Source organism: Sturnus vulgaris, chromosome 7 (assembly GCF_052056855.1).
Source record: "Sturnus vulgaris isolate bStuVul1 chromosome 7, bStuVul1.hap1, whole genome shotgun sequence".
Lineage (NCBI taxonomy): Eukaryota > Metazoa > Chordata > Aves > Passeriformes > Sturnidae > Sturnus > Sturnus vulgaris.
This window is the reverse complement of record NC_142249.1, coordinates 41,798,955-41,825,336: the sequence shown is the minus strand read 5'-3', so window position 1 is coordinate 41,825,336 and position 26,382 is coordinate 41,798,955. Positions and strand designations below refer to the sequence as shown.

At 37.9% G+C, this 26,382-nt stretch overlaps 1 protein-coding gene across 17 annotated transcripts in view; it reads left to right on the top strand.

Moving 5' to 3' along the window:
• The window catches only part of BAZ2B (bromodomain adjacent to zinc finger domain 2B), a 110,022-nt gene that overhangs the window by 31,854 nt on the left and 51,786 nt on the right, over positions 1-26,382 (top strand). For 16 of the 17 annotated variants that reach the window (XM_088168492.1, XM_088168491.1, XM_014890610.2 and 13 more), the window contains 2 exons: positions 20,327-20,470; positions 25,991-26,152. In XM_088168492.1, the coding sequence (XP_088024618.1) occupies positions 20,329-20,470; positions 25,991-26,152 (304 nt within the window). In that variant the 5' untranslated portion in view covers positions 20,327-20,328. Of the gene's footprint in view, positions 1-6,712; positions 7,027-20,326; positions 20,471-25,990; positions 26,153-26,382 lie in introns of those variants that run through there. The other variant, XM_014890609.2, reaches the window with a different exon arrangement.

The window sequence follows — 26,382 nt, the reverse complement described above, 5'->3', positions numbered from 1 at the left end:
ACTGAGAAAAATGGAAGAAAAAAATAACACCATGTATTTTATGCCTTTAGCTTTCAAAGGTTCTTAATGACATAGGTGCTTATTCACTTAGCAGTGAGCACATACGAAGACACTTTATGGAAATTTTTGTGCTTTCAGTTACTTGCCTAGTTCATTATGTCCAGTATCTTGATGAAATTCTTCCTGGGCTGTATAGAGACCATTTGATACAACTGGCTTCAAGGATGCTTAAGTGCATATTCTGACATGTAATAATTTTCCTCCTATTTTTTTCAGTGGATTTTCATGCGTTTTGTATTTTTTTGATGTTGTGATGGCTGTTGTAACGATAGAGTGACTGAATGGCTTCCTTACATCCCCCAGACAAAATAAATTACACATTACTTCCATTTATTCCATGAGAGTTGTGTGCAATTTTTGTATACTGAAGTAAGTAATTGCCCTTTTTTTTCATGGCGTTAGGTTTTTTTAGTGTTAATTAAAAAAAAAAGAAAGGAGAAAAACAAGCAAACACCCATGTCCACCCAAACAAAACACCGTGTGATGTGTGACGCCTGCCTCCTTCCTGCACTTCTGCCAAAAAGAGCCAACCCTACCAAACAAATCAGCTAACATTTATTCCTGTTGTTTTGTAGTAGGTTTTGGTATCAACAATCAGAGCATATCAATTTGGACCGTATCAACAATAATATTAACTTGGTAGTATCTTATGGTAACAATGTATTATTTGTATTAATTAAATTTTAAAAAAATCTGTAAAATGAGAACAGCAGAAAAAATTCGTTTGCCGTATTCTAGTTTCAGTAGTTTTGAATAGTTATTTTTCAAAACATAGGTTTAATATTTTGGAGCTGGGGGTGCAAACAGGTTGCATTTTATCTATGAAGTATAAGGCAGCATATAACCTGCAAAACCAAAATATATTAGTATAATGAGAGAAAAACATCTTTTAAAATACCTTTGTAATTTAAAAATATTTATGGTCTCTTCTGAGTAGTAGAATAAATAATTCCATTCTGTATTCTTCTCTTTTTCACTAAAGTGTTTTATGTACCTCTTAAGTATAGTGCATACTTTAACATACTGTCACTGAACCTGCTGGATTGGTTTACGTTTTTCATCATGGTCTTGCGTGTTCAGGTAAAGCAAATACACTTGTGTTGATGTCATGATGCTAAATTCTGTCCTGTTTAGTCATTAGATAAATAGAGAGGGTATTTTTCTAAAATACGGTGTTCTGTTAAATTCTTGTTTTAAGGGACAGGCAACTTGAACTATGAAAGTGTAGTTTGTTCCAGGTGACAGGCAGTTTTTATTAGATGTTCCTGCAGTTTTACAGAGGAAATCAAACTCCTTTGTTTCTATAGTACCCGTTGATTTTTCTTTTAAGGCTACATTAACAATGCTGGTAGAAGCTATGCAATTAAAATTTACATTTAGCAGTAAGTAGAGAAAGAAATCTTGTAAAATAAAATGTTATACATACAGTGTTAAAATATTTTGCAGTATTACTGTACTTGAAGCAGTGAAACCAGGAGGACAGGATACTTGAAAGGTCGAAAAATGAGAGAAAGAACAAATGATGTAAAAAGAAAATGACACTGAGGTCTTGGTTTAATACAAATGTATTCCAGGTTGATGGCTGATTTCATTAGCAAATCTCATTGTTATGCAATGTCTGTTCTTCTGCAGCAAAATGAATATTGTATTCTCAGAGGGTCTGTGTGTATATGTGTACTTTGATGATAGATAAAGAATATATTTATTGTTGTTCCAAGCTTTTGAAACTTCTGAAATACCTTTATCGTTTCAAAATAATTTATTTTCAATGTTCCAATGGTGTGGTAAATTAATGGTTATTTTTATGGAAAATAGCAGGTTAACCCTCCTTCTATGTGCATTTCTCTGCTATATTTGCTACCTATGTGATCTTTTCTCCAAAATCTTGTTTGACCAAATAGCAGTTAATACTGAATTTATGCCCTCTCACACATGTGTAAAGAAAATTAAGAATATTTGGTTTCTATAATGCTTTTAAAAATAGATGATAGTAATGTATGCAGAACATGGAAATAAACCTAATCTTGATGTCAAATCTCATAAAACTCAAATGACTACATTTTACTAGATTATCCTGAAAAATATTAGAAAAGCTTTATGGTAAAATGTATCAACTTTATTATGAAATGGCATGTTTTGGTACTCAGGACAATGCATTCCTTGAGATCCTGATATGATTTAGTTTGTTTTGTTTCCAAGTTGATAGATAAAACCATTCTGTAATACTAAGACATTTTGATGATCAAAATGATAAGCATGAAAAGGAGCATATGAGAAAATTGTGATACAGGAAAAATAAAATGTACTCAAATTATTTAGTTCAGTTATTTTTCTATGCTCTTTGAATATTTATTCCATGTATATTTACTTTGTGGGGTTAAAATCTAATAGCAAATATTTGAAATTCTACTACATAAGTGATAGTTTGGGATTTTTAGTAGTTCTGTGATTAGTTTTAGGTAATGAGCTTGCATGAAGAATGATTTTGGGCACTGAAGTAATGTAAAGAATAAGCTGGTTTTCTGGGTTTTTATGTGACTTCTTATGTGCTCTGAAAAAATTCTGTACTTATTAGGGTTTTGGTAGAGATGTATTTAATATGGTTCTTTCTCAGTGATGGTTCACTGGTAGATGCTGTGTTCATTTCAAAGCCAAAATACCACTTAAGGATCAAATTGACAGGTGAAGTGTTCATGCATTTTATAAACATTTCAACGAGGACCAAAGGGCCTTTAAAATAAAGCTAAATCATGAGCAGTATGACCCATAAATGTGACCAGGATATGTAGGAGGTAGAACAAAGGGAAGAATGTTGCCTCTCTTCCCCTTGGGAAAGGATGCCTCTTTCCCTTGGCCTTGGTAGGGCTATAACCAATGTAAGGATGCAGATACCTTACTGTCAGCTGATGGGTTTTAAAGATTGATTGATGTAGTTGTTCTTGGTGGTGAGAAACTATTTGAAATAAGGTATTCTGTCTTTTGTGATGCATCTTTGTTTTCAGTTTGGAGACCAAATTTAGAGCAGTCCAATGAGTACTATTGGTACTCAGTGTAACAGCAGAACTCAAGAGTGGGCTCTGTACAGTAGCATATGTAGGGAAGAAATGGTATTGAGGCTTGTAAATGCTGCAAGAGTCTGAATTTATAGGGACACAAATAGGGCTTGGTTTGATGTGCCATGGCATGGGGCTCTCTGAGACTTCTGTTGCAGGCTGAATGAAGGGAAGAAAGTTGGTTATTGGGCCTGTCCTTTGTGGACGTTCCCCTCTTTCTGTCAATCTTTTGTACATTAGTTGGAGGTCACATCTATTAACTTATTAGTTTTTTTCTGAATAAAAAGATGATTTAGAATTGTGGTTATTCCTTACGTAATGAATTATCCCTTTTGTCTCCTCCTTGTTGGTCCATGCAGTTAGTGTCGGAAGATTCCAGCTAAGATTGCTGGAAGCAAAAGACAGCCTAATACTACATCTGAAACTTTTATAAATAAGCATATTGATTTAATAGACTGCAGAAAATATATGCTCTCCAACACCATTGATGCAGGCTGTGTTCACAGATGATGCTGGATTCAGATATTTGGCCTGTATTCATAAATGTTTGCTGTTTTGAGTAAGTATTTCTGCTATGAAGTAATGGTTTTTTGCAACAGTTTTGAAGTTGGATCAAATTATGACGCAAAATGTAAATCTCTGGCTTTGTTAGCATTCACTGCAGGTTCCACAGAGATTACTTGTTCTTCTCAAGTGTGTGTAAGCAACATTCATGGCTGAACTGCTTTTATATTTATCACAGGGTAAACTGAGATGTTCTAAATCAAAACGTGTGGAATAGAGCTACCTGGATGATTGTCGGTAGTTCTAGATAGACTGAAGTCTAGTAGGTAAAGTTTTCAGGATTTTGTAATTTTTTTATGACCATACATTTGATTTCCATGGGCAGTGTTTGAAATCTCAGGGGAGGAACACTTCAGTATTTTACTTACTGTTATTATATGTGTTGTTTTGTGAAGAATTTAATTTTTTTATTTACTTAGTTTACCTAATCATACCCATAGCTAGAGTTGTATTCAATACCCATATTTGTACTTAAAGTTTTCTATATAGAAAGCAATACTGTTAAAAAAAGTAAAATCTTTCACAAAGACAGTAACTGTCAAGCTGGGCTCCACAGGTTGAGGCCATGCCATTTCATGAGGGCAGGGGCTGATGTGTATTTGAGATACAGCTGGAGTAGTTGATTTATTGTATCATATTAGGTCAGTTTTATAAATGTAATTTTTTTCATGAAACTGAGGCGTTTGACCAGCAGTGTTTTGGTAACCTGTAAAACCTCTGTCTGAGAACAGCAATTGCTGAGTCTTTGTGACTCGTGCTGGCTAACATGGAGGTAGTGGGTTGTGTTCAGTATATTTATCTTCTCTGATGGCTGCAGTGGTAGAAACCAGATCTGGCTTTTGATGTTTCACTGGCTGTTACTGGACTAAGGTCTGATTGAGCCTGAGGTTCAGAAAACAAGTATGGACCTTCTGTTTTGCTGCTTCCAGTGGCATGTTTTGTTTCTCCTTCATTCCTCTGTCAATGCTAAACAGCTGTTCCATAGTAAGTATTTTTCACATTATGAGCAACATGGATTGAAACAATTTTGGAAAAATCGTAGTTGATGAACTATTATTTTAACATGTAGAGCTATTCTACGTGATTCTCCTGGAGTCATACAAGAATCAGATTCATCGGGCTGTATTTTAGCATGAAAATTTCTGATATTAGCAAATTGAGGGTTCAGATCATGGTGTAAATCTTGCAGTGGAAGCTTGTTTGCAGTGATACTAGTACCAAACTTACCCTGATTAAATGCAACATGTGTTGCTTTTTAAAACTGTTTTAAGACTACTGTGTAGAGTGCTACTGATACTCCCTGTTTGTGCAGTTATTTCTCATTTGATGGTTTGGAATTTTACTCTTTTCTTCAGAAACACTGCATATGGTTTGACAAAATGCTTTTTTGTAAGACAAGAACCAATGAACAGTGTGAATGAAATGCTGAAGTTTGGTCTAGTTTAACTTAAGGCAATGAGTTAATATGCAAGTTTTTGATGAGGAAATTGTGGATGCACTAGTTATATCTGTAACAAGCCTGCACAATTCTTCTTGGTGTTTTGTTTTGATTGCAGAGATCTCTCTTAATATATCTTAGGTTGTTTGGGAGATTGTGAGGACAGCATCACTCCTTCATTGGCAGAGGCTGCATTTTCACTGTCAGTGTTTGCTGATGCAGATGCACCCTTCATATTTCTTCATCTTTCCAGTAATGCTTTCTGTATTTGTTTTTTCATAGGTTTCCTTCGTTTCTTTTCTAATTGTGAAAAATGGCTGCAATGGATTTCTGACGTTGTTGTTAGAAACTTTTTTGGTGTGTTGTTTTCTTGATTTTTTTTTTTTTTTTAAGACTTGTTACTTTGTTATATTCCTTAGGTCGTCTTTGATGCTGCTGAATTTCTGAGAGAGAAAGAATTAATTGATTGAACTACTGCTCCCCAGCCCTCAATGCCTTTCCGTCTCTCTCCTGCTATACAAATGATTTTTCTCGGATTACATATTGTGGTTGAGGCCCTTGTGCTGTTATTTTAGGTCACTGTAACAGTTTCACTTGTATCAACAGGTTTTCTTATAAGTTAACTATATTTATCCCTTGCAGAAATTTTATATTCTGTTTTTGGACCAAATACTTTATTCTAGTTGCTTAGGAGAAGTGAGCTTTTTGTTCTGTTAGGGTTTTTATTTTGGGGAGAGTGTTCTTGTTTATTTCTTGAGGGTTGCTTTTTCAATTTTCCCTTCTGATTTTTATAGTCACCTAGGACCCTTTTCAGTTCCACCATGAAAGTACAATTTTTTAACTGGAGCTTGTGGAAATTACTTTTTGCAAAGATTATAGGTAAGGAATAACCTGTAATCTCTTCTCGCTGACTTATTGCCATGTATTTAGCCCTTATGTGATTATTTCTTTTTGTGGAGGAAAAGTTTTTGACAGTTTCAAGGAAAGGCGTTTGAATTTTTGTTTTCTTTTAAAATTATATTAATTAATTCTTATGATTCCTGCATATTGTTAGTCGATTTCTTTAATTGTACTTTTTTTTGGAGGTTGATGCTTAAATTCACATGCAGTGATTAGAGTTTGTTTTTCTCAGTTTCAGATTTTTCCAGGATTGTTTTGTGGTATAGTTTCATAGCACTTTTACATACCAAAACAACTTGGGGAGCAGTTGGTTCTGGAGAGAGCGTGTGTGTGTGTGTGTGTGTGTGTGTGTACATAAGCATCATTTACATGGAAATAAGGATATTTTCCTTGGGCTTGGCATAAACAAGAAAACAATGCAGTCTGGCACTGATGCTTACGTAAAACTTCGGGAAAAATTTCCTTCATAGTTCAGTTAGTTTTATGTTTTTTTCTGCTACTTTTCCCCTCATGTAATTAAAGTACAGATAAAGCTGCGTACTTCACCCGAGCTGGTTTTGCTCCATGAGTGCCGTGTTACTGCTGATCCAAGTGCTCCACCTGCCTTTCGCTTTGTTGACCAGGAAATCGGGATGTGTAAACTGCAGGAAGCACTGTTTGACCCTCTCCGACAGTATCTCATTACAATAATTGCTAATCTCTGAATAAGCCAGCCATGTTTTGTGTGTAACACAGAGGGAGCGTGTGGTGGATTTCAGATGCTTCCTTAAACACAGCTTTGTCAACGCGTGCTTGGATTTCATTTTCGGGAGAGCTTTTGACAATGGCATCTGTCGACCTTTGGGCTCAGCAAACTCGGGCATGATAGCATTTGTGCTTTCTTCCTTCGTGACTGAAAGAGAAAGCAAACAACAAAACCCTCCAAGAGCAAACCTCGGCTTGTTTTGGAGTGCTGTCACTGCTCTGTAGCGACAGGATAATGGCTACTTCCTGATTAAACCCCTCTCCACAGTAAGCTCTTCGTGTTCTTTATCTATTCTCCTGTAATGCCAAGTGTTCAGTGCTTTTCTTCTGTCTTTCCTTCCCCCTCCTTCCCCTTCCCCCTCCGGGCCTTCCCTGGGTTAACAGTTTGAAATGTTTCTAGAAGGAAGAAGAACATAGAATATATAGAGTAGCAATTTTTTTTTTTTTAATTCTAAGACAACTACTGCTTCTTGTAATGATTATCTGACAGTAGTGATGAACAAAAAACCTGATTTAAAAAAAAAACCAAACTATTGAAGTCTGTTTAGGTTTTAGCCAACTAGTATTAACTTTGTGAAAAATTCTGATGAATACTCACTGGACAAATGCAGTGACACAGAATGCATTTCATGCAAATTCTGAAGTCTTGGTGTTTTCATAATATTTTTATCACTTCCAGAACTGTTTCCTGTCTAACAAACGTAGTTTTCAAATTGAACAAAGCAGCCTTTTTGTCAGCTTCTCTTATATGATTGTGTAAGTGCTGTTTCTATCTTTATTAGAGTTGATGTGTTATTTTTACTTTAAGTAATTTCTCAGCTCTTGCTACTGAGGACCAGGTGAGTGTGAGCTACCACTCGGTGCACAGGTATGGTCTTATTTTTCTCAAGAGTATCAGTCTAACAGATCTCATGTTGTAAAACAATGGTTACAGAGCATTTATGTTTTTACTTGGCTTGTTACGTGGGTCTGCAATGATTTTATTTCTCTTCAGGTTGGTCTTCTGTTGCACTAGTATAAATGGCATAGTATTTGCAGTAGTGCTGCACGTACCACGATAAAAGTTAGTGGCATTCTATAATATAGAATACCCATTTGTGTTCCTGGTTATTTTGTGGAAGTTTAGAAAAGTGCTAAATTTAATTTTGCAGTTCTGATAGAAATTAAAATAATACTGTGTTCTTGGTACCAAAGACTTTTTTTTCTTTTGTAAACTAGAGTATGAAAACCCTTGTAGTGAATTCCTAACCAAAATCATTGTTGCTCTTCAAAAGTCCCCTTTTTCTATTACAGTATTTCATGTGGAAATAAAAGGATGTACAATTTCATTTAGTAACGTAGGACATAACCACTATATTAAAAGAAATGAAAAATGAAACGTGGAGAAAAAGTATGGTTCAGTTAAAAGGAAAAGGTGTTTTTTATAATAGATGGTTAAAAATGGATATTAAAAATAGATATTGAATTAAACAGCTATTACTAAAAAACTTGTGAAGTAGACAGCATATATGAGAAATCTGTTTTGTTCACTCTGTGAGAAAAATAAGTAGGTGAGGAACGGTGTTCCTCCAGCTGAAGGTAGAAAGAGGTTTTTGGACATGCTTGGCCTATTAGTTCACATGATTTGTTAGCTATACAGAAAAGGGTGTGGACAATGGAGTGACTAGAGCATGTAGATACAGGTCTATTTTAAGGAGAACAAGGCAGGAAAGATGCCACGGGGAAGAAAGGAACAGGGATTCAACATATATTACTTTTTTATAGGGTTCTCTTCTCGTGAGGTGGTGAGGTGAAGACCTGGTATTTGGAAGCCAATGATTTGAACTGTTCTTTCCCCAAAATACTTGCTGTGTTCTGAGGACAGCTGAGGAATGAGTGCCATTATCTATGAAAATGACCTTTGCATCTTGAGGACACTGACTGAAAGTTAAAGGTTTCACAGGGTAGCCATGAGCTTCATACAGATTCTGCCTCCCTTACAAGCCATTTAATACTGGCATTTAATTTGTAAGCCCAGTAACCTGGAGTACTATCCTAATGTCTCTTACAAAACAAGATTCTATTGATTTTTTAAAAAGAAAATACTGAATCGCTGCTGTTAATGCATAAACTTCATGTAATATGATTTTCCAAGTAAGTTGCAGTAGTGTTTAACATTGACTATGTCTATGAAATGTCCTTGAGTTTGGGGACCAGCAAAACATACACGTTGTCTTCTAGCAGACTTCCTTGCTGTCCAGGCATCTTCTTGTACGCCTGCTCTGTTCTTTCCAATGTCCTGCAATCTGGGTGTTTTGAAAAGGTTTCCCTTGCTATTTGCAATCTTTTTAGATATTTTGCTTCTGAAGAGACTCTTAAAGCTTGGTGCCTCACAGTTGACCTTGTTGGCTCAAGCTTCAGCTTAATTTCCAGAGCCTGATTGCTGCAGAACAGGTAGAGCAGCTCTGCTGGGAGCTGCAGGAGCTGCTTTGCCTGGGCTGCCCGGGGGAAGGAAAGTGTGGGATGGGAGGCAGCAGTGGCCACGGGGTGCAGCTGTTTTAGTGTGCAGGGAAGGGCAGAGCCGAGGGTCCACAGCTTTATCTGCCACATACAACCATCACTGACTGCTTGCCTTTGCCGAGTGCCTTTCAATTCTGAAACAATGGTTCATTGCAATGTGTATCACTGTTATTCTTTAAGGGTTTTCAGGCTTTGAAAGAAAACAACACCTGGTGCAGCAAAAGTGGTCTCCTGTGTTTTAACCAGCGCTCTTTAATCATGTAGGAAAATGTAATGCTTAGCACGTGGCTTTGTTAGAGCTTGAAATCTAGATACAATACTTTTGTTTTGAAGATGGAAGTAGGATGGCTTATTGTCTTCCTGCTTTCCAATTTGTGGAAATAAAAATGCGATCTGGCAGGTTTTTTGTGTCTAAGCATGGATTTCAAGCTTGTAAATAACATTAAGATGTCAGATTTGCATCTGCTTGGTTTGTAAAAATAATGTTGTGAATGGTGTCAGCCAGAATAGTCTTCTGACAGTAATACCTGCTGTAGCTTCAGCTGAGGCTTAGTTTTATTTCTTTGTATCTTACGACCCCCATTATTTTCCCTTCTAGTTATTCTGTTTACCTAAACTTTAGTGGACTCTGTTGTTGTTTTGTGGGGGTTTTGTTTTGCTTAAACGTCTGAGGTTTTCAAAAAATCATGATACCTTTCAAATTGGAAAAAAACAATGAACAAATAATCTAAGAAAGATATTTTGAAAAAGGGGGTGGTTGCCAGTGATGAAGCTGACTCAAAGCAATGGCTGTTATGGCATGTAGCACTTCTTCAAGAGCTGGTTCTGGGTTTCCAAACCATTTACCTGCTCAGCCTATTAGTAGGAGCCATTACATTCCTGCTAGATGACGCTGCAAGGTGCTTTTAGGAGTTCAAAAATGAGGAATTAGCATTCCTCAGTGATAAGTTTTTTAGTCAAGGTGCCAACACTCAGTCAGTGATGTGAGAGGTTGATAGACTTCTTTACTCTCCCATGGGCTAAAACTAGTTTTTGCTGGCATTAGAGAACCTAATGTACAATTTAGATGGCTTTTTTCTTTTTGTTTAAATGTAAAATGATATTAATGTTAGAATAATGAGACTGAAGTTTGGTGCTATTCTAAAAAAAAATCAGGACCCATTGCAAAGTCTGAGGCTGGTACAAGAGTGCATTGAAAAGACTTGTTTCTCCTGAATGCTTTTCTGGAACTCTGACTTGGTACCCATCATTCATCAAAGTATATGCTGGTGGTTATAGTTTTTAGCAATATTTGAAGGACTAGAATAATAACTTAAATTGTTAGGATGAAAACTCAAAAAACTCCAAACAAAAAAAACCCCAAAAATCTCTAGACAATTTGTTACGAAGGACTTTGACTACCATCTTTGCCCCTTCTTGCTTGTTAGAGTATATGTGGTCTGTAAGTTCAGGACTGCAGGGTAAAAGAACCCTTTTCTCAGCATCTTTTTTCTTGCAGGGCAGTGCCCATGGACTGGTTCTGACTTTGTTATTTTGACGCACGTGGCGTTCATACACCCAAACAGATGCTGGATTTGTAGTTGTTTCTTCCTCAGATTACTTTTCCTTTAGATTATGTTTTTAAAGGTTAACTGAAGGTTTCTTTATGCAGTTATTTCTTTGTCTTTTTTTCTCAGCATGAAGCAAAATAATACCAAGTGGGCAAAACACACTGTTTTTAGTGACTCCTTTTGAGAGTTCTTGTACATATATATACATATATATACATATATATACATATATATACATATATATATATGTTAGAGCAGATACTTCAGGCTTCACAAAGGTAGCTGTTGGTTTAATGCCTTCTGTTATTATTTAGCAAAGTTAGGCAAGATTCAGATATAGAAATACTAAAAAGCATGTTTGGCACAAACACTGTTGAATTTTAATGATTCCTAGACAAGTCTGTGTGAACTTTTGCCGTCAGAGGTTCAGCAGGGCACTCTCCCTCTGTTGGTGTTTTCTCCAGCTCTGCTGGTGCCTGTAATTGGAGCTCAGCCTCCATCTTGAGCTTGAGATCAAGTCTGGCTTTTGAACCATGGCAAGAGGTGTACGGTACAATGGCTAAACAGGAGCTAAGTTTCTGATTGACAGAATACCACCAAAAAAGCAGAAAATTTGCCTCTGAGAGATTGAAATTCAGGTTTGGGAAAAGCACAGGGAAAAAAAAGGCACTGACGTCAGCTGTCCCAGTTTTTTTACTGATTTTTGAAGTACTGCTGCATAGGATTTCTAGTGTGGGTTCCTGTTCTTAGGGTGGTTCAGAGGCACCCTAAGCAGGAACTTTTGCTATTATTTCAAAAATGTTGTATTGATTATCAATATACAAAGATTGAATAATACTTTATAATTTTAAAGTTACAGAGGTAGTTTTGGATAGTTTGCTCAGTGCCCTCACAAACTGAAGTAATAGTATACAATGCTAAGTCTTGCTTCTGTAGAACAAGATGTAGTAGTACTAGAATCTACTGCAAATGAACCCCAAGGTATTGAAATCTCATAACCAGAATATTAAAAAAACAAAAGATATGTGGAGAATGGAAGAGTGGGCTTTTACATTGAAACTAGCAATATGTCTTTAAGCTGAACTGATAGGCATGAAAATAAAAACTGATATTCATCCCAAGACAGTATAAAATACTGTAGTGATCCGTTTGTTGGTTTGAGTTTTTTTTAGGAGCAGAAAAGTTTGTAAAACTTCAGTTCTGAAATGATAAATCCTTTGTTTTGGTTTGATGACAAAATCTGGTGAATGTGCCTCTTTGGGGCATTTACCAAACTGATGCCAGAGAATCTTTGCATTTAAATATTCTTCAGATGCTATTATTTCAACCTCTGCAGTATCACAAGAGTCCAGACTTTGCATCAATTTTATATGTTCCCACTATTTATTTGCTGTTTAGGATCTGCTTAGAAGTGTTGGGAGCAGAGTGTCCATAATCCTTAATGCCTGCACTTGACCATTGCCACTCTGATATCCACATCATGACTGCTCCTCTTCTTGAGCTGCATGAATTGCACAGCTTTTCCATTGGTAAAAGTAACTTAGAGGATGGTTCCTTTCTTGTCGTCTCCAATTTGCTGTGCTGCAGGAAGTGGCTTGGGCAGCTGCTTTTGTAGGGTGAGCATTCCTGACTGAAAGTGTGTACATCTGTGTAAGAAGCTATCCCTCCCCATCTGTTTCTGTCTTTTGAGGGTGATGGTGTTAACTTTTCCTTTCCTAACCCATCATAGAAGTGAAAGTGAGTGATGTGTGTTCTTAATAAAAGTGGTAACTGCTAAACATGAGCATATAAAGTTGATAATCTCATGCAGAATAACAGATAATGCACATAGATTTTATTTTAGGAGGGTAGGTTTAGATTAGAAGGACTTAGTTAGGAAGTTATTTATTATATATTTATTTATGATATTATATATATTCATTATATTAAATTGTATTATGTTTTATTATATTTATATAATTCATATTTATATTCTTATATATACATTTATTTTACATTACATCTTACTATATTTTATTCTATTACTACTTTAATATTATATTATTATGTATTTATGATATTATATATTATTAGTTAGTTAGTTAGGAAGAAATTAAAGGTGGTAAGGTACTGGCACAGGTTGGCCAGAGCAATTGTGGTACCCCCATCCCTGGCACTGTTCAAGGCCAGGTTGGATGGGTCTGTGGGCAGACTCATCCAGTGGAAGGTGTCCCTGCCTGTGGTGGTGTGTGTGTGTAATAAAATGAGCTTTTAAGGTCCCTTCCAACCCAAACCATTCTATGATTCTGTTTATGTATTTGTTTAAACCAGACTCTTGGTGTTTTATTCTGGGTTTGAAACATTTAAGTAGGCTTGGGTCACTTCAACATGAAGTGTGTGTCTGTGGTGCTGTGTTGCCTCATGGGTACTTGGTGTGGCCATACACTTTTTGTAGTACAGATTGATAGATTAAACTTCTTGCCCAGCCTTATGCAGCTTGCAAAAATGTATTCTGAGGTTTGTCCGGAAGTGAGGCTTATAGAGGATTGTAGTTTAACCTGACCTGTGTGCCACTCCTCCCTCCATGGAATGTGAAGTAAGTGAATTATAATGCCCTCTGTCATTCGTAACTATTCTTTTTTTACCATAACCATGAAGATCATGAAATGTATGAATGCAAAAATATTCAGAGTGATGCTTATTTCTAATAGAAGGCAACACAGTTACTTGTAAAATAGGAAAAAATAAGTTTTTGAGTTGCAACTTATTTTGCATGCATTGTTTAATAATGAGTTTATCATGTTTGGATAGTCAAAATAGATGCATTGTTTAAAATGTCATTTTATCCTAAGACTATTTAAAATAGCCACTATGTCTTGCTAAAGAGTAGAATGGCAACTGATTCCCTTCTCTGTTTCTGTTTTTGCCAGGCCAGTCATGACTCAGTTAGACTGAACATAAGAGTTGGATCTGCTTTGAAGTGGCTTTTAGTAGGTCACCTTATGTGGGTAAAGGCTGTTAAAACAAATATCTATGGAACTGTGATATCCGTGTGATTTTGTGAATGTTTTCAGTGCTGTGGATTTTGATGCAATAAACAATGAGTTGTGGTATCACAGATTGAATATGGGTGATGTGAGTCAGGGGAAGCTGTGAGGCCATTTGGAATGTGACACAGGAATGTCCAGTCTGCCTCACACAGTGGAACTGGCTGGAACGTATTAAAGTGTATGGGTGCCAAGAAGTGTCTTTGTATGATACCTTTAAAACACAAGCCAGTCTTGCTGTTGATTCACTAAAAAGGTTTTATTGTGGTGGTTGATTTAGTAAAAGAAGTTTTGTTGTGGTGGTTTTTTTTCCTAGAGAATTTTACATAAAGTACTTAGAGTAAATTATCAAAAGTTACATAATTACAGTGATATTTTGCGAAACTTGCAATATGTAGCAGTTAACTTGGCTTTTATGGTTTGAACAATATTTGAGACGGTGAATCTCATTAATTATATTAGCACTTTTATTTGAGTTTAAAATTCTCAATGTGTAAAACATCCTAGCAGTAGTAGACTGTGTGTGGGAAGCTCTGTGACCAGAGCAGGGAGCATCACTGGGACCCTCTGGTGTCCACAGCCTGTCTGTAAGGAACTGCACCCGTTCCTGTGGGTACCTCACTTCCTTCTCACCTGAGGTTTGGTCAGCGTGCTTGCTTGTTTTGTGGGCTTTTTTTGTCACTGGTTTTAAACCCATTCCTCCCTGGCTGTGTGGTCCCTGTGGAAGGTGTGGAACGCACAGGTACAGCTTGGCCTGCTGAGTCACCTGTGAGCTGGCACCCATGCTCTGCCTTCACCTTCTGAGCATGACATTTCTGGACACTGCGTTTTGTATTTGTGATGTGCTGGACTCTGTGTTCTGAGAGATTCTGATGTGCTTCCCTTCATCAGCTGCAAGATTTCTGGCATCAGAGCACTCACTGACACAAGAACCAGTGGCAGACTGACAGTATTATTATGATACAGTTAAATACCTGGCTAAAAGGCAGGAGATCACAATATTGTGGGATTCTTGCGTAGTTTGGGGTCATAAAGTTGTTACAAATTTCACTTGGTCATTGAGAAAGACTGAAGCATATTTTTACCCAACTTCTTTTTCAGTGTGTTAGAGGTAATAATTGAAATAATGAAGCAGTACATGGGAGTCTAGAAGTTAAACTGAAATTTGGAGATGAGTTAGTTTAGTGTTTAGATGTCTTCAAAACACACTTCACAGTATTCACACATCCCAGCTAACATTGATAGGATACTGTATCCATCATACTATCCCGTGAAGGGAATTACTCATTTATACCTGTTTAAGAGTAAGAAAGGGGTTTTTCTTCTGCCTTAGGGTACATTTCTGTGAAGATATTGAGCATAGAGTAGATAGGTGATTGACTGTAAAGAAATTTCAACTTGGTATATTTGAAAATTATTTGATTATTGTTTCCTTTAATAAACCTTTATTTTTTTAGTGTTTCTATTTTTATTAAACATTAGTAATTTTTTCCCTCCAAAAGACAACATTTTTCTTGTGTGTAGTTTCACATACTTCCCTTCTTTTTTCCTTTTTACTGAGAGATTAGTTTCTGTTTTCATTGGGTTCAGTTGCATTAATGATTATTATTCACCATGGGAAATTCTGGGAAAATAGCTGGAGTTTTGGGCAGAGCATTGAGAGGAACTGACATAAATCACTACACCTAGAAAATTTTAAAAAGTTTTTTTTTTCCTAGTTTAATTAATGATTTTTCTCTTTGACAAATATGAGAGATTAAAAAGAAGTCATGAAAGTTCATAACTATTGACTGACATAATAACTCCAGTGGAACAAATATGTCACTTAGACTTGAGGTTAAAAAGAATATGGATCTGCTGTAACTGGTATAGACTTTTTAGTCACAGACTGCATTAGGGCTACAGTGTAATTATTAGTGATCCTAATGACTGTTTTGGGGATTATCTCTTTGGGAGTTAGCCATCTGCTGTGGTTAGAGTAATTAAATGTAATTAAGGGTTGACTTAGTTTGAAATCAAAAGTATGTATGTCACTAGGAGAAGAACGTAAATTTCTTCCATTCAAAATAAATCAGAAATCAAATATTCTGGTTCTCTATTAAAGACATTAAACAAGTAGCTAAATTAAAGTTTGAAAAAGCACCCTCTCAGAAACACTTCCCAGACCCCTGCAAACTGAAATAAAAGGAGCAGGGTGGGAGTGAGAAAGAGAGGGGAGCCTTAAAAGGGCAGCTTATTACTGTTCTCCCAGTTCTTATCTGATCAAACAGATGGCTTATGTTGGTTAGAAGCTTGCAAGTATAGCTATATTTACTTTTCTGTATTAAAGAGGTATTGATATGCCAAGGATGTGTTTTTATTTATGATTCAAACATGGATTTCTTGTAGGTGGTTCTTAACTATGCTTATTTATAAAATGCCTTAGGTGCCCACATGTGAGGAACTCCAGGCCTGTCAGGCTGACCTGAGTCCCCAGGAAGGTGATGGAGCAGATCATCAGCACACACAGGATAGCCAGAGGAGCAGGCCCAGCCAGCAGAGGTTTAGGAAAGGCAGGTTGTGTCTGACCAACCTGATCTCCTTTTATGACCAGGTGACCTGCCTAGTGAATTAGGGGAAGGCTGTGGACGTGTCTGCCTGCTCTTCAGCAAAGCCTTTGATACTGTCCCCACAATATTCTCCTGGAGAAACAGGCAGCCCATGGCTGGGACAGGTGCACTCTTTGCTGAGTTAAGAACTGGCTGTATGGCCAGGCCCAGAGGGCAGTGGTGAATGGAATTCCTTCCAGAGGTTGGTCACCAGTGGTGTCCCCAGGGCTCAGCACTGGGGCCAGTCCTGTTCAATATCTCTATCAGTGATGGGGATGAGAGGATTGAGGGCACCCTCAGTAAATTTGTGGGTGACACCAAGTTGGGCAGGAAGGCTAGGAAGGCTGTGCAGAGGGATCTGGACAGGCTAGGTTGATGGGCCAGTGGCAGCTAAGTGAGGTTCAATAAGGTGGAGTGCTGGGTCCTGCCTTCAGACCACAGCAGTGATCCCCTGCAGTGCTCCAGGCTGGGGGCAGAGTGCTTGGTAAGCCGGAAAAGGCCCTAGGGGTATGGCTGTACCTGTGCCCGGGTGGGCGAGACAGCCAAGGGCACCTGGCTTGTATGAGCCTCAGCAGGACAGTGACACCTCGTTGGCACTGCTGAGGCAGCTCAGGTGCTGTGCCCAGTTCTGGGTCTGTCATGAAAAGGAAGACCCTGAGGGGCTGGAGCAAGTCCGGAGACTGAAACAAAGCTGGAGAAGGGGCTGGAGCAGCAGGAGCAGCTGAGGGAGGGCTCAGCTGGACAAAGAGAGGCTCCTGGGACCCTTGTCCCTCCCCTGACAGGAGGGGACAGCCGGGGGGATCTGGGATCTGCTCCCAAGGGAACAGGGACAGGAGGAGAGGGAACGGCCTCAGGCTGGGCAGGGGAGGGCAGGGTGGGCAGCAGAGGAATTTCCCCATGGAAAGGGGGCTCAGGCACTGAAAGGGGCATCCCAGGGAGGTTTGGAGTGCCCATCCCTGGAGGTGTCCAGGCACGACTGGATGTGGCACTCGGTGCTCTGGTCTGAGTGACAAGGTGGGGATCAGGCACAGGTTGGACTTTGATGATCTTGAAGATCTTTTCCACCCATTTAGGTTGGATTCTGTGATTCCATGGTAAAGACTTAGTTTAATGTTTTATTGTCACACATAGATTTACAGTTTCTTTTTTGTAGAAATTTGAGAGTTCTGGATCTTTTTGTGAGAAAGGGTAAAATACAAAGTTTCAATCCTGAATTTTGAATGATGGAGTGTGTTAAAGTTTAGAAGTACCTTTCCTTTTACAAGGAAATACTGTAATAATACCATTTTGATTTGTTTCTAATTTCCCTTATGCTCTCTGTAAGTATAGTGACTTTGCCGTAGCCGTAATTAAAACAATACCAAAATACAACGAGTTTTTATTTGTGCAAGGAATGCTTGTTGGCCTCAAGGAAGTTCAGTCATTCATAGTGACTAGAAAAAGTACTTTGTCATAATAATTTGTATCTATTGATGTCCGTGTACTAAACACAGTAAATCTTTTTACTATGTATTTGCAAATGCTGTGGACTAAAGTCCATAGATGTAAACTAAAACCATAGTCCCTTATGAATGAGATTTTTGTTAATTATTATCCTTCAGAATAGTTGTAAAAGTTAATGGACATATATATGTAATAAACACTCTATGCAATATTTCCCAGTGACCTACCTCCACTGATTAGCACATTAGATTGATTATAGTCACAGATTGCTAAAAATGAACGAGGTATTCTTTAACTGGATGAAAAAGATTTAACTGTTCAAAAGTTTGAATTTAGGAATCCTGAATGAGAAAATTAAAATGTTTAGTAATATTTTTCCTTCATCAGTTTTCTGAAGGAAGTAGTTTCATTATTTCTACTGATGTTCTGAAGGAGAAGATCATACCCCTAATATTCAGTATAGTAGTAGATACCTTTTTTGGTGCCGTATCAGTGTAAGTAGCTGGTTTTTCTGTGTTTGCAGAAAAAAAATAGTTTGGTTTTTTTTTCTGCATGTGTGAAAACGATTGGTGATAAATTGGACTGTAAAGAATAAAATAAGAAAAATGAAATATTTAGGTGCTCTTGAGGGTGGAGTGGCTGTTTGCAGTTGGTGCAAAGGGTAGGCAGTTCTCTATGACAGACTGTACCTCCCATGTTAGCAGTTCTCACTTTCCCAAAGCAGTATGCTTTGTTCTGCTAACTTGCAAAGGCTGGGGACTTTCCTTGGGCATAGAAATTGCAGTGTATAAAAACTATCAGTGACAAGGAATGAAAAATGTAGTTAACATGGGCACAGTGTATCTTCACAATACTTGGTATTTCTCCATTGATTTTGTTTTGATATTTGCTGTGGCTTTTTAAGTTTCGTTTTTACTGGCTGAGACAAACCGAGGATCTACTTTCTGGAGAAGCAGATAACAGGTTTTATGCTGTCTTTCCAAGCGTCCACTTGGGAAGTTACTGTTTAAGACAACTTTGGATCAGAAGTGCTGTTTACCATATCAGTTTTCTAAATTGTTTAAAATAGAATTTGGAAAAGTGTTATTTTCTTATGTACTTGGCATTCTACTTTATAAGTACTGGGAATGAGATTTTATAACAGTTGTTTGATTTAGGTTCAGTACTTATCGCCCTCAAATTTCAGGTGTAAATCTGAGAAATGGTATTGTCTTTGTCCATGAGGAAGACTCCACAACAGGAACAGGTTTCTTGGAAGTTTCCCAGTTAAGAGTTCAATGTGCTTAGTCTCATGGCATTTTTGATAGTACAGGGACTTTGAAAGTTTTCCTCACTTTATTTATACTGTGATCCTGACTCACCATCAAGTGCTGCTCTGGCAGATTGAGTCAGACACTCTGTTGATGCTGCTAGCACTGTGTAACGACATCATTGACTTGGCTGCACTTCTTAAGTATTTGAGAAACTACTTCACAGAATAAGAGAATGTGCTGAGTTGGAAGGGATCCCCAAAGATCATTGAGTCTAACTCCTGGCCCTGCACTCTCTGCATCCCCAAGAGCCACACCATGAGCCTGAGAGGATTGTCCAAACACTTCTTCTATTGTCTTTAATGATAATATTACTATCTGTTTTTCTTACAATACATATGCTTCTTCAGTGAAGGAAGTCTGATGATTTTTGATTTAGGCAATTCATAGCACAGATAAAAATGTCTTATTTTGTATGAAAAGCTCACCCAGGAAACAACACTACCACCACCACAAACCCTTAGCAACTTGCAGGAGTTCTTGTTTTTATACTATCTCACCATGATTGCAGGGTCTTTCCTTAAATTGAGAGTCTAGATACAGACGTTTTGGCATGCACTACAGGTTCTTTAAAGTTGTCTGTCAGGGAGCAGCAAAGAGCAGGGCTGCTCTGTAAGGAGAGCTAAGCTGGCAGTTGAGGATTACGCAGGCAGGGCTTTCCCAACTCGGGCACGGTTCCGTGCTGGTCACAGGGCTAGACACAACAGTGGAATCTGCCAGGCCCCGTGTCCATCCCTTTGTCTGATCAGAAGTAGCAGAAGGTGGGAGCTGATGCTGTCCTAGAGGGAAGCTAGAACATGGGATGTAGCCGAGAGGCAGGAGCACAGAGTGGTGGGCTGGCTCTGGCAAGGGCTGAGGGCTCCAGCCTGAGCTGGAATGGAGCTCCTGAGCGCAGGGTGTGTAGAGGCATTCGAATTGAAATGTGGTGTCACTCCGAACAGCAGTACAGAATTGCCATAGTGCTGCAGCTCTGCTGAGTTCCCTGACAGATGGGTGCTGTTAATGGGATGTACCTGTCATGCGGAGGTCTCCCAGGAACCTCTGGAGAATCCAGTGCAGATCCTGAGACACTGTCAGCACTGACAATGCCATAGTCCCCTGTGGGTTCCTTTGCTGCCATAGAAGACAGATGTTTATCTTCTCTCTTCCAGAGATGGAGTCTGGAGAGCGGTTAACGTCATCCTCAGTCTCCTCTGCTGCAGCTGCTTCCACTCCAGCATCTTCCACACCGTCGGTAACTTCAGAAGCATCGAAAGGTGGAGCCGCAACACTGAGCTCCACCATCAACACGTGTGGTAAAAAACGACTCCAGTCTATATTGCAATGCGATTTTAGTGTTTGTCAGCAGTTGTAATTATTATTACAAGTCAAATGTGGTAACAGATGCACAGATGCATCCAAGAAAATGTTTGAGGTTTTTTGGTTTTGCCAAGTGACATTAATTTGCTGTGAATACATTCTTCGTAGTACTTACTTTTTGATGGAATGAAATTAATTTTAAATTGCTTATCTAAAATGTGAAAAAAAAAAAAATCAGTTTGTAAAGCTGCCTTGAAGGCAAGGATCAGATAAAGGCTTCATCTAGCAAACTGCATTTAAGCTCAGCCCATACTGCAATTTTACATTTGGAGGAATAGTTTCTTCTAATGGAGCTTGAACTGGAAAAGATGAATTTCACAATGTCACAGTCTTGGATAATCTTGATTGGAGTGAAGTATCTTACCTTGAATCAGAAATATATATGGAGATTTCTCCATGCAAGAATCTCATTTTTGTGGTTGAAATTCCTCTTTCAGCTGAATGATACATATGTACAGAACAAGAAATGGCAAACTCTTCCTTGCTGATTCTCACTTAACTTTTGGAAAACGGATTTTTTTTGGAGAGCATTGTTTCTGTTAGCCCAATTCTTACATGATACGTGGTAAATAGGAAGTTTTTTCAGCTTAAATTCATGGTAATCCCGTTTCAAAAAATACTCTGGTCTTGCAGCAGAGTGAGCAAAGGTATGTTCTCCAAGCTAGTACAGTTTGATAATAAGTAATGAGTAGATTCCAAGTCCCCACCTCCATCCTGCATGTGTTCATTCGCAACTGCTCCAAGAAGCTGCAACCAGAATGTCTGACAACCTAGAGTTATGTCTCAGTTATTTATTTTAATTTCTCTAAAAGCCAGAAAATTCTTAACTAAAACTCTTCTGGAATAAATAACAATTTTTTTTATTTTTCAGTACCCCATCAAAAGTTCGTCTCCAAAAGATTTTTTTGTCTATATTCATTAGCCCATGCCACTTGAAATGGTTTTCTGTGGTGATTCCTAGAATGTAGCAGGAGTTAATTTCTGTATGGCTATGAATGTGCAGTCCTGACCTGAGGATTTCTGTGACTCATTTACCTCTCCTTGCTGCTGTTGCTGTGTACATATTACATCATGTAGTTCTCTGTCTCCTGTTAATGTTCTGTGCATTTATGTATTTGGTCTGCTAAAATATGGTAAGACTGAAGCAGAGGAATAATGTAATAAAGATACTGAACTGTCAGTTTTGTTCTTCTTAAGAAAACACAGGTGGTTCTTTACTAAAAGCCTTTTAAAAATTCTATTCTCATCTTTTATTAAAAAGTTTAATTTCCCTCTGATAGCTTATAGTTAAAAAGACTGATTATAATTACCAGCATTAATATTTTTTGCTGTCCAGATTGTTTGCCTGGGCTGCCTGTGATGTTAAGAACATCCATAATTTTTCAAGGACACTTTGTCTTCCCAAAACCAAGCTGGAATGTAGTTTACTATCAGCGCTGTCCCATCAGTTTTATTTATGGGCGTGTGCTGTGGTTACTGTTGTATCCACGCTGAAAAGGTTCCACTGGGATGTTTATGCTGCAGCCAGCTGAAGACCATTTTCCCAGGAATGACCTCTGGCGCGTCCTGAATTTACAAGATACTCTGTAGCCAAGGTAGACTATATCCTAGCCTGTTCTAAACTGAGGCCTTCTTCACTCCTGTGATACTTAAAAAACAGGACCATGTCTGTCAAACACGTAATTGACTTCAAATTTAAAAATGCATTTTTCTAGAATCTAATAAAATAATTTTTTAAGAATGAGCAATTACTCTTACTACGAGAAGGTAATGCATCTTAATGCACGAGATCAGAGAGGTTCATTTTAGCCCAGTTCATCTCTTTATTTTCTTTGCAGCAATCAATAGTCTATTAAGTAGTCTCTGCAATAAACTTATTAAACTTATTGCATACTCTGTCAGGTGCCCATAATACATGATGGGTTAGGACTGGGAGTCTTTATGCTTTGCCAGGGAGATTAAAATACAAGTAAATTATTTTGGCATATTCCCAGGTCAAAAAGACAAAGCACCTGTGTGAAACCATTGTGGAATCTATCACATACTGTTAGTTTAATTGGTTAATTTGCACTAGTTCCTGAATAAGTAAGGCATTCTAATCAAGTAAACAGATATTTTATTTGTTTTCTTTTTATTCTTCCATTGTTGAAAATAAGGTGCATTGGAAAAGCAGATTGCCTCTGGAAAGAGATTTACCCTCATGAGAATATTAGGTACTTTGGAAGAATATAAATCAATAGCTTTTTCTCTAAATAAAACCATAATTCAGTGTTTTGTCTTTATGAAAGGCAATAATACTATTGTGTGAAACCATTCTAAGCTGAACATTCTAAACTGTCTTGTTTTGATGTTATCAAAACTGGAAGGTCCTTAATTTTTCGTTTTCAAAACAGGGAAGTTTATTAACAGTGTATTAAATAACAAAACACAATGATTTTTTTTCTCAGACCAGAAGTGGGTTTTGTCAAAGCAAAAATCCTCAGTCTTTTTGGAGTTCCCTCTTTCTCCTTAATGAGATCCAGAACAATTTTAAAATTGTGTACATAAATGCACAAAGTCATTCTTTCTTAATAAGAGACTAGTCTTGTTGAAATGTATGTTGCCCTTTGGAATAATGCTTTCAATCATTTATCTGTGCAGTGATTAGTAGAATTTCAAAAACTGTGCTCAGAAATATTTAACCTATTTGAAAGTAAGCCAAGAATGTTAAGGAGTGAGATCTAATAAGAAATGTAGCTATGTGAAGCATGTTTAAGGTAAGTTAGTAACTTGGAGAGCATCTTTCCTAAAATAGGAAAATTAAGGAAATATTAGAATTAATTGCTAAGCAGACTGTTGCATTTTCATCAGATATGAAAGAGGGGAGATGTCATTACAGTTCAGTTTAGTATTACAGGACTTCTACCATTTTTTTGTCTGTGTTTTATTTCTTTCATGTGTTCCAATGTGTATTTTAAAATGGATGGCTTCTCTTTCCTAGGTACATTAGGTAATGGCTGAGATAGCACGCTTAGGATGTCTTTTTCCAAGGTCATAATAGAGTGTAGTGTACAGTTAGCTACACTTTCTGTATGATGAAGAAAGTTGATGAACAATCTCAGAGGTTCTTGCAACTTGGAAGGTCTTCAGAGTACTATGAAACTTTGCAATGCAATGTTGCTCATCAGCATGAAATCACCACTGTGGTCTGTGAGAGAGAAGCATCGTGGGAGAAGATACACAAATGGGATTTGGGTTGTTTTTTGGGTCTTCTTTGTGATAATTTACAAAGTGGTGTTAAAGCCATTTGAACTAAATTCATCAAATGCAGACCTGAAACACAATGCTTTTAAACTCATGCCAGAGGTTTAGAGAAATACTCCACGCATCATGTGCAATAGTTAGCATCAATGAAGTGCAAATCTCTTCTTGTCTTGGAGGAAGGGAGAAGAGACACCTGAGACAGAAATCCAAAATCAAGTAAAATGAATTTCCCTGCACTGTGTGTAGTATTCCCATTATGTTGCCTTATAGTTGCTAATAAATAAAAAATCCTAGTGAATGCCCTTGCATTCCTATCACTTAATAGGATGAGTTGCTGCAGTCACGACTTAATTTCAGAATTATTCCTTATATACACAAATACAGTAATAATGTTTAAAACATGCAGAGAGAGAAGTAGGATTAACAAACAAGTTAATGTTTTGTGTGTAGAAGTCCACCAGAAGCATGGTCAGTGTGCAGAGGCCTTTGTTGATAGTGGGGGTCTCTTGGAAAACAGAGTATGCTTAGCCTTTCTCATGCTGTCCTTTTTGATGTGATGCTCTTTATATTAAAGGATGGGGCAAATGAATTTCATGTTCTTTGATGTCAGTCTTTTCCCGCTTTTTCTCTCCAGCAGGGAATACATTGTTCTTCTGGTTATGTATGCTTTTACAATCTCAGAATTCCATGATTTATTTTCCATACTTGTGTTCAGGTTATCTCTAAAGCTGAAGTTTAGTTCCGAAACTCCTGTGAGATTTCCTCTACCAGGATTACAGAATTTCTAGGCCTTTGATTTTTGTCTGTCATCTTTGGTATTATATATTCTTACCTTGTCCTACCCTATGAATACATGCTGACTTGCTGTACTGTGCCTGCTGTCTCCTGTGCTGCCCTTCCCCAACCTTCCAGGTGTGTAGCAGCTCAAATAACTTCTCTATTGACTTTTTTCTGGTCACTTCCCCTGTTCATTTTCCTTTTCACATATTTTCCTTTCTGTATTAGCTTCAGTCTCCGTATTGCTGAAGGTAAGCACAGCTCCAGCTATGCTTACGTTTTACCTGCAATTTTTACAGTCTGGTTCATTAGCTTTAGTGCTCCCACTGAGACCACGTTGCCATTCATTTCTCCCCTGCCCATAACCACCACCCTTGCCCTTGAAGAGGGCTGGAGAGGAAAACTGGAGGCACAAAAGGCAGAGGTCCCAGATCAAAATAAGAACAATTTACTGGAAACAGAGATGAGATAAGAAAACAAATATTAGCAGCAGCAGTGCTGACAGAGGGTATAAGAAACAAGCTATTCAAATGGAGTCCCCCCTTCCCAACAATTGACTATTTCTGACCTCTGCCACAGTGTGCCAGCTGGGAAAAGAGCCCTTCTCCCTGGAAGAGAGTCCCTTTCCCCTGCCAATGATAGCAGTTTTATTTGAATAACCTTTGGGTCCTGGCCATGCCTCCTCCCAACTACTGCAAAACTTAACCCTGTCCTGGCTGGAACCAGGACACCTCTTCATCGTGTCTCATCTTCATCTTGTCTGCCAACCTGCCGGTCTGAGAGATGGCATTACTCATACTGAAGTTAGAAGCAGGATCACCAGTTGAAACTAGGTCATTTGAATATGGTTGTTACAGGAAAAAAATGGAGGCTACTTTTTTTGCAATGCAGTGTCAAGCTCAAGGATAGAAACCTCTTGCAGTGGCTGTTGAGTTACTGTTGGGTAGCTAGCAGTTCCTCTATTTAATAGGTCTTTTCATAGGGAACAGCTTCAGATGTGGTTTTGTGGTAGAGGCCTTGGAGTATTGCAAGACTCAGATTGCAAAGGTGACTGAAAGCTGTTGTGTTACTTCATAGTTCTAATGTAGGAGGAGTGCTGAGATTATAAATGTTAAAGGGTGATCTGTGAATACTGATTCAGTTTATAAGACTAGCAGTTTCATTTTGGAGTGATCAGTGTCATATAGCTTTCTATTAAGTATTAATTTTCAGAATATATTTAAATAACATTTCATTGCAATCTTTATCAGAATGACTTCAATGACTTAAGACCAGAGTTGCTGCAGGAAATGTATGTCATTGAGAGCTTGCTAAATGTTTTGTTCTTCTAGATTTAGTAAATGTGCTCTGGATTACGCACAGCAATATGCTTGCTGAAATACTTAAATATAGTATTAGAACAACTGAAGTTTGTTTTTATTTCCTTTGTGGTTCAGAATGGTGGCGAACAGCAGACACGCACTCTCGTCCTGGGGCAGCTTTTTTCCCACCACTCTTGGGAATTCCCACACTGTTTGCTCCTCCAGCACAGAATCATGATTCTGCTTTATTCCACTCAAGAGCTACAGGAAAAAGTAGTCGGAGCAATACAGACAAAGGTAATGGCTGAAGTTGTGAGGAAATAATAATATTGAACTTCTGCACATGCAGAAAAATGTGGAATTGGAGCTTTACTTTCCTTGTTCTTCCCGTTCCTAAACAGTTCTGTAAAAATTGGTTCTATTAGCTAAGGGTGATACATACCAAGTATGTGTTTGGCCTTTAAATCATGGGTGCTCTGTATGATTAAACTGAAGTAACTCCCAATCAGAGTGACACTTTGGCAAAT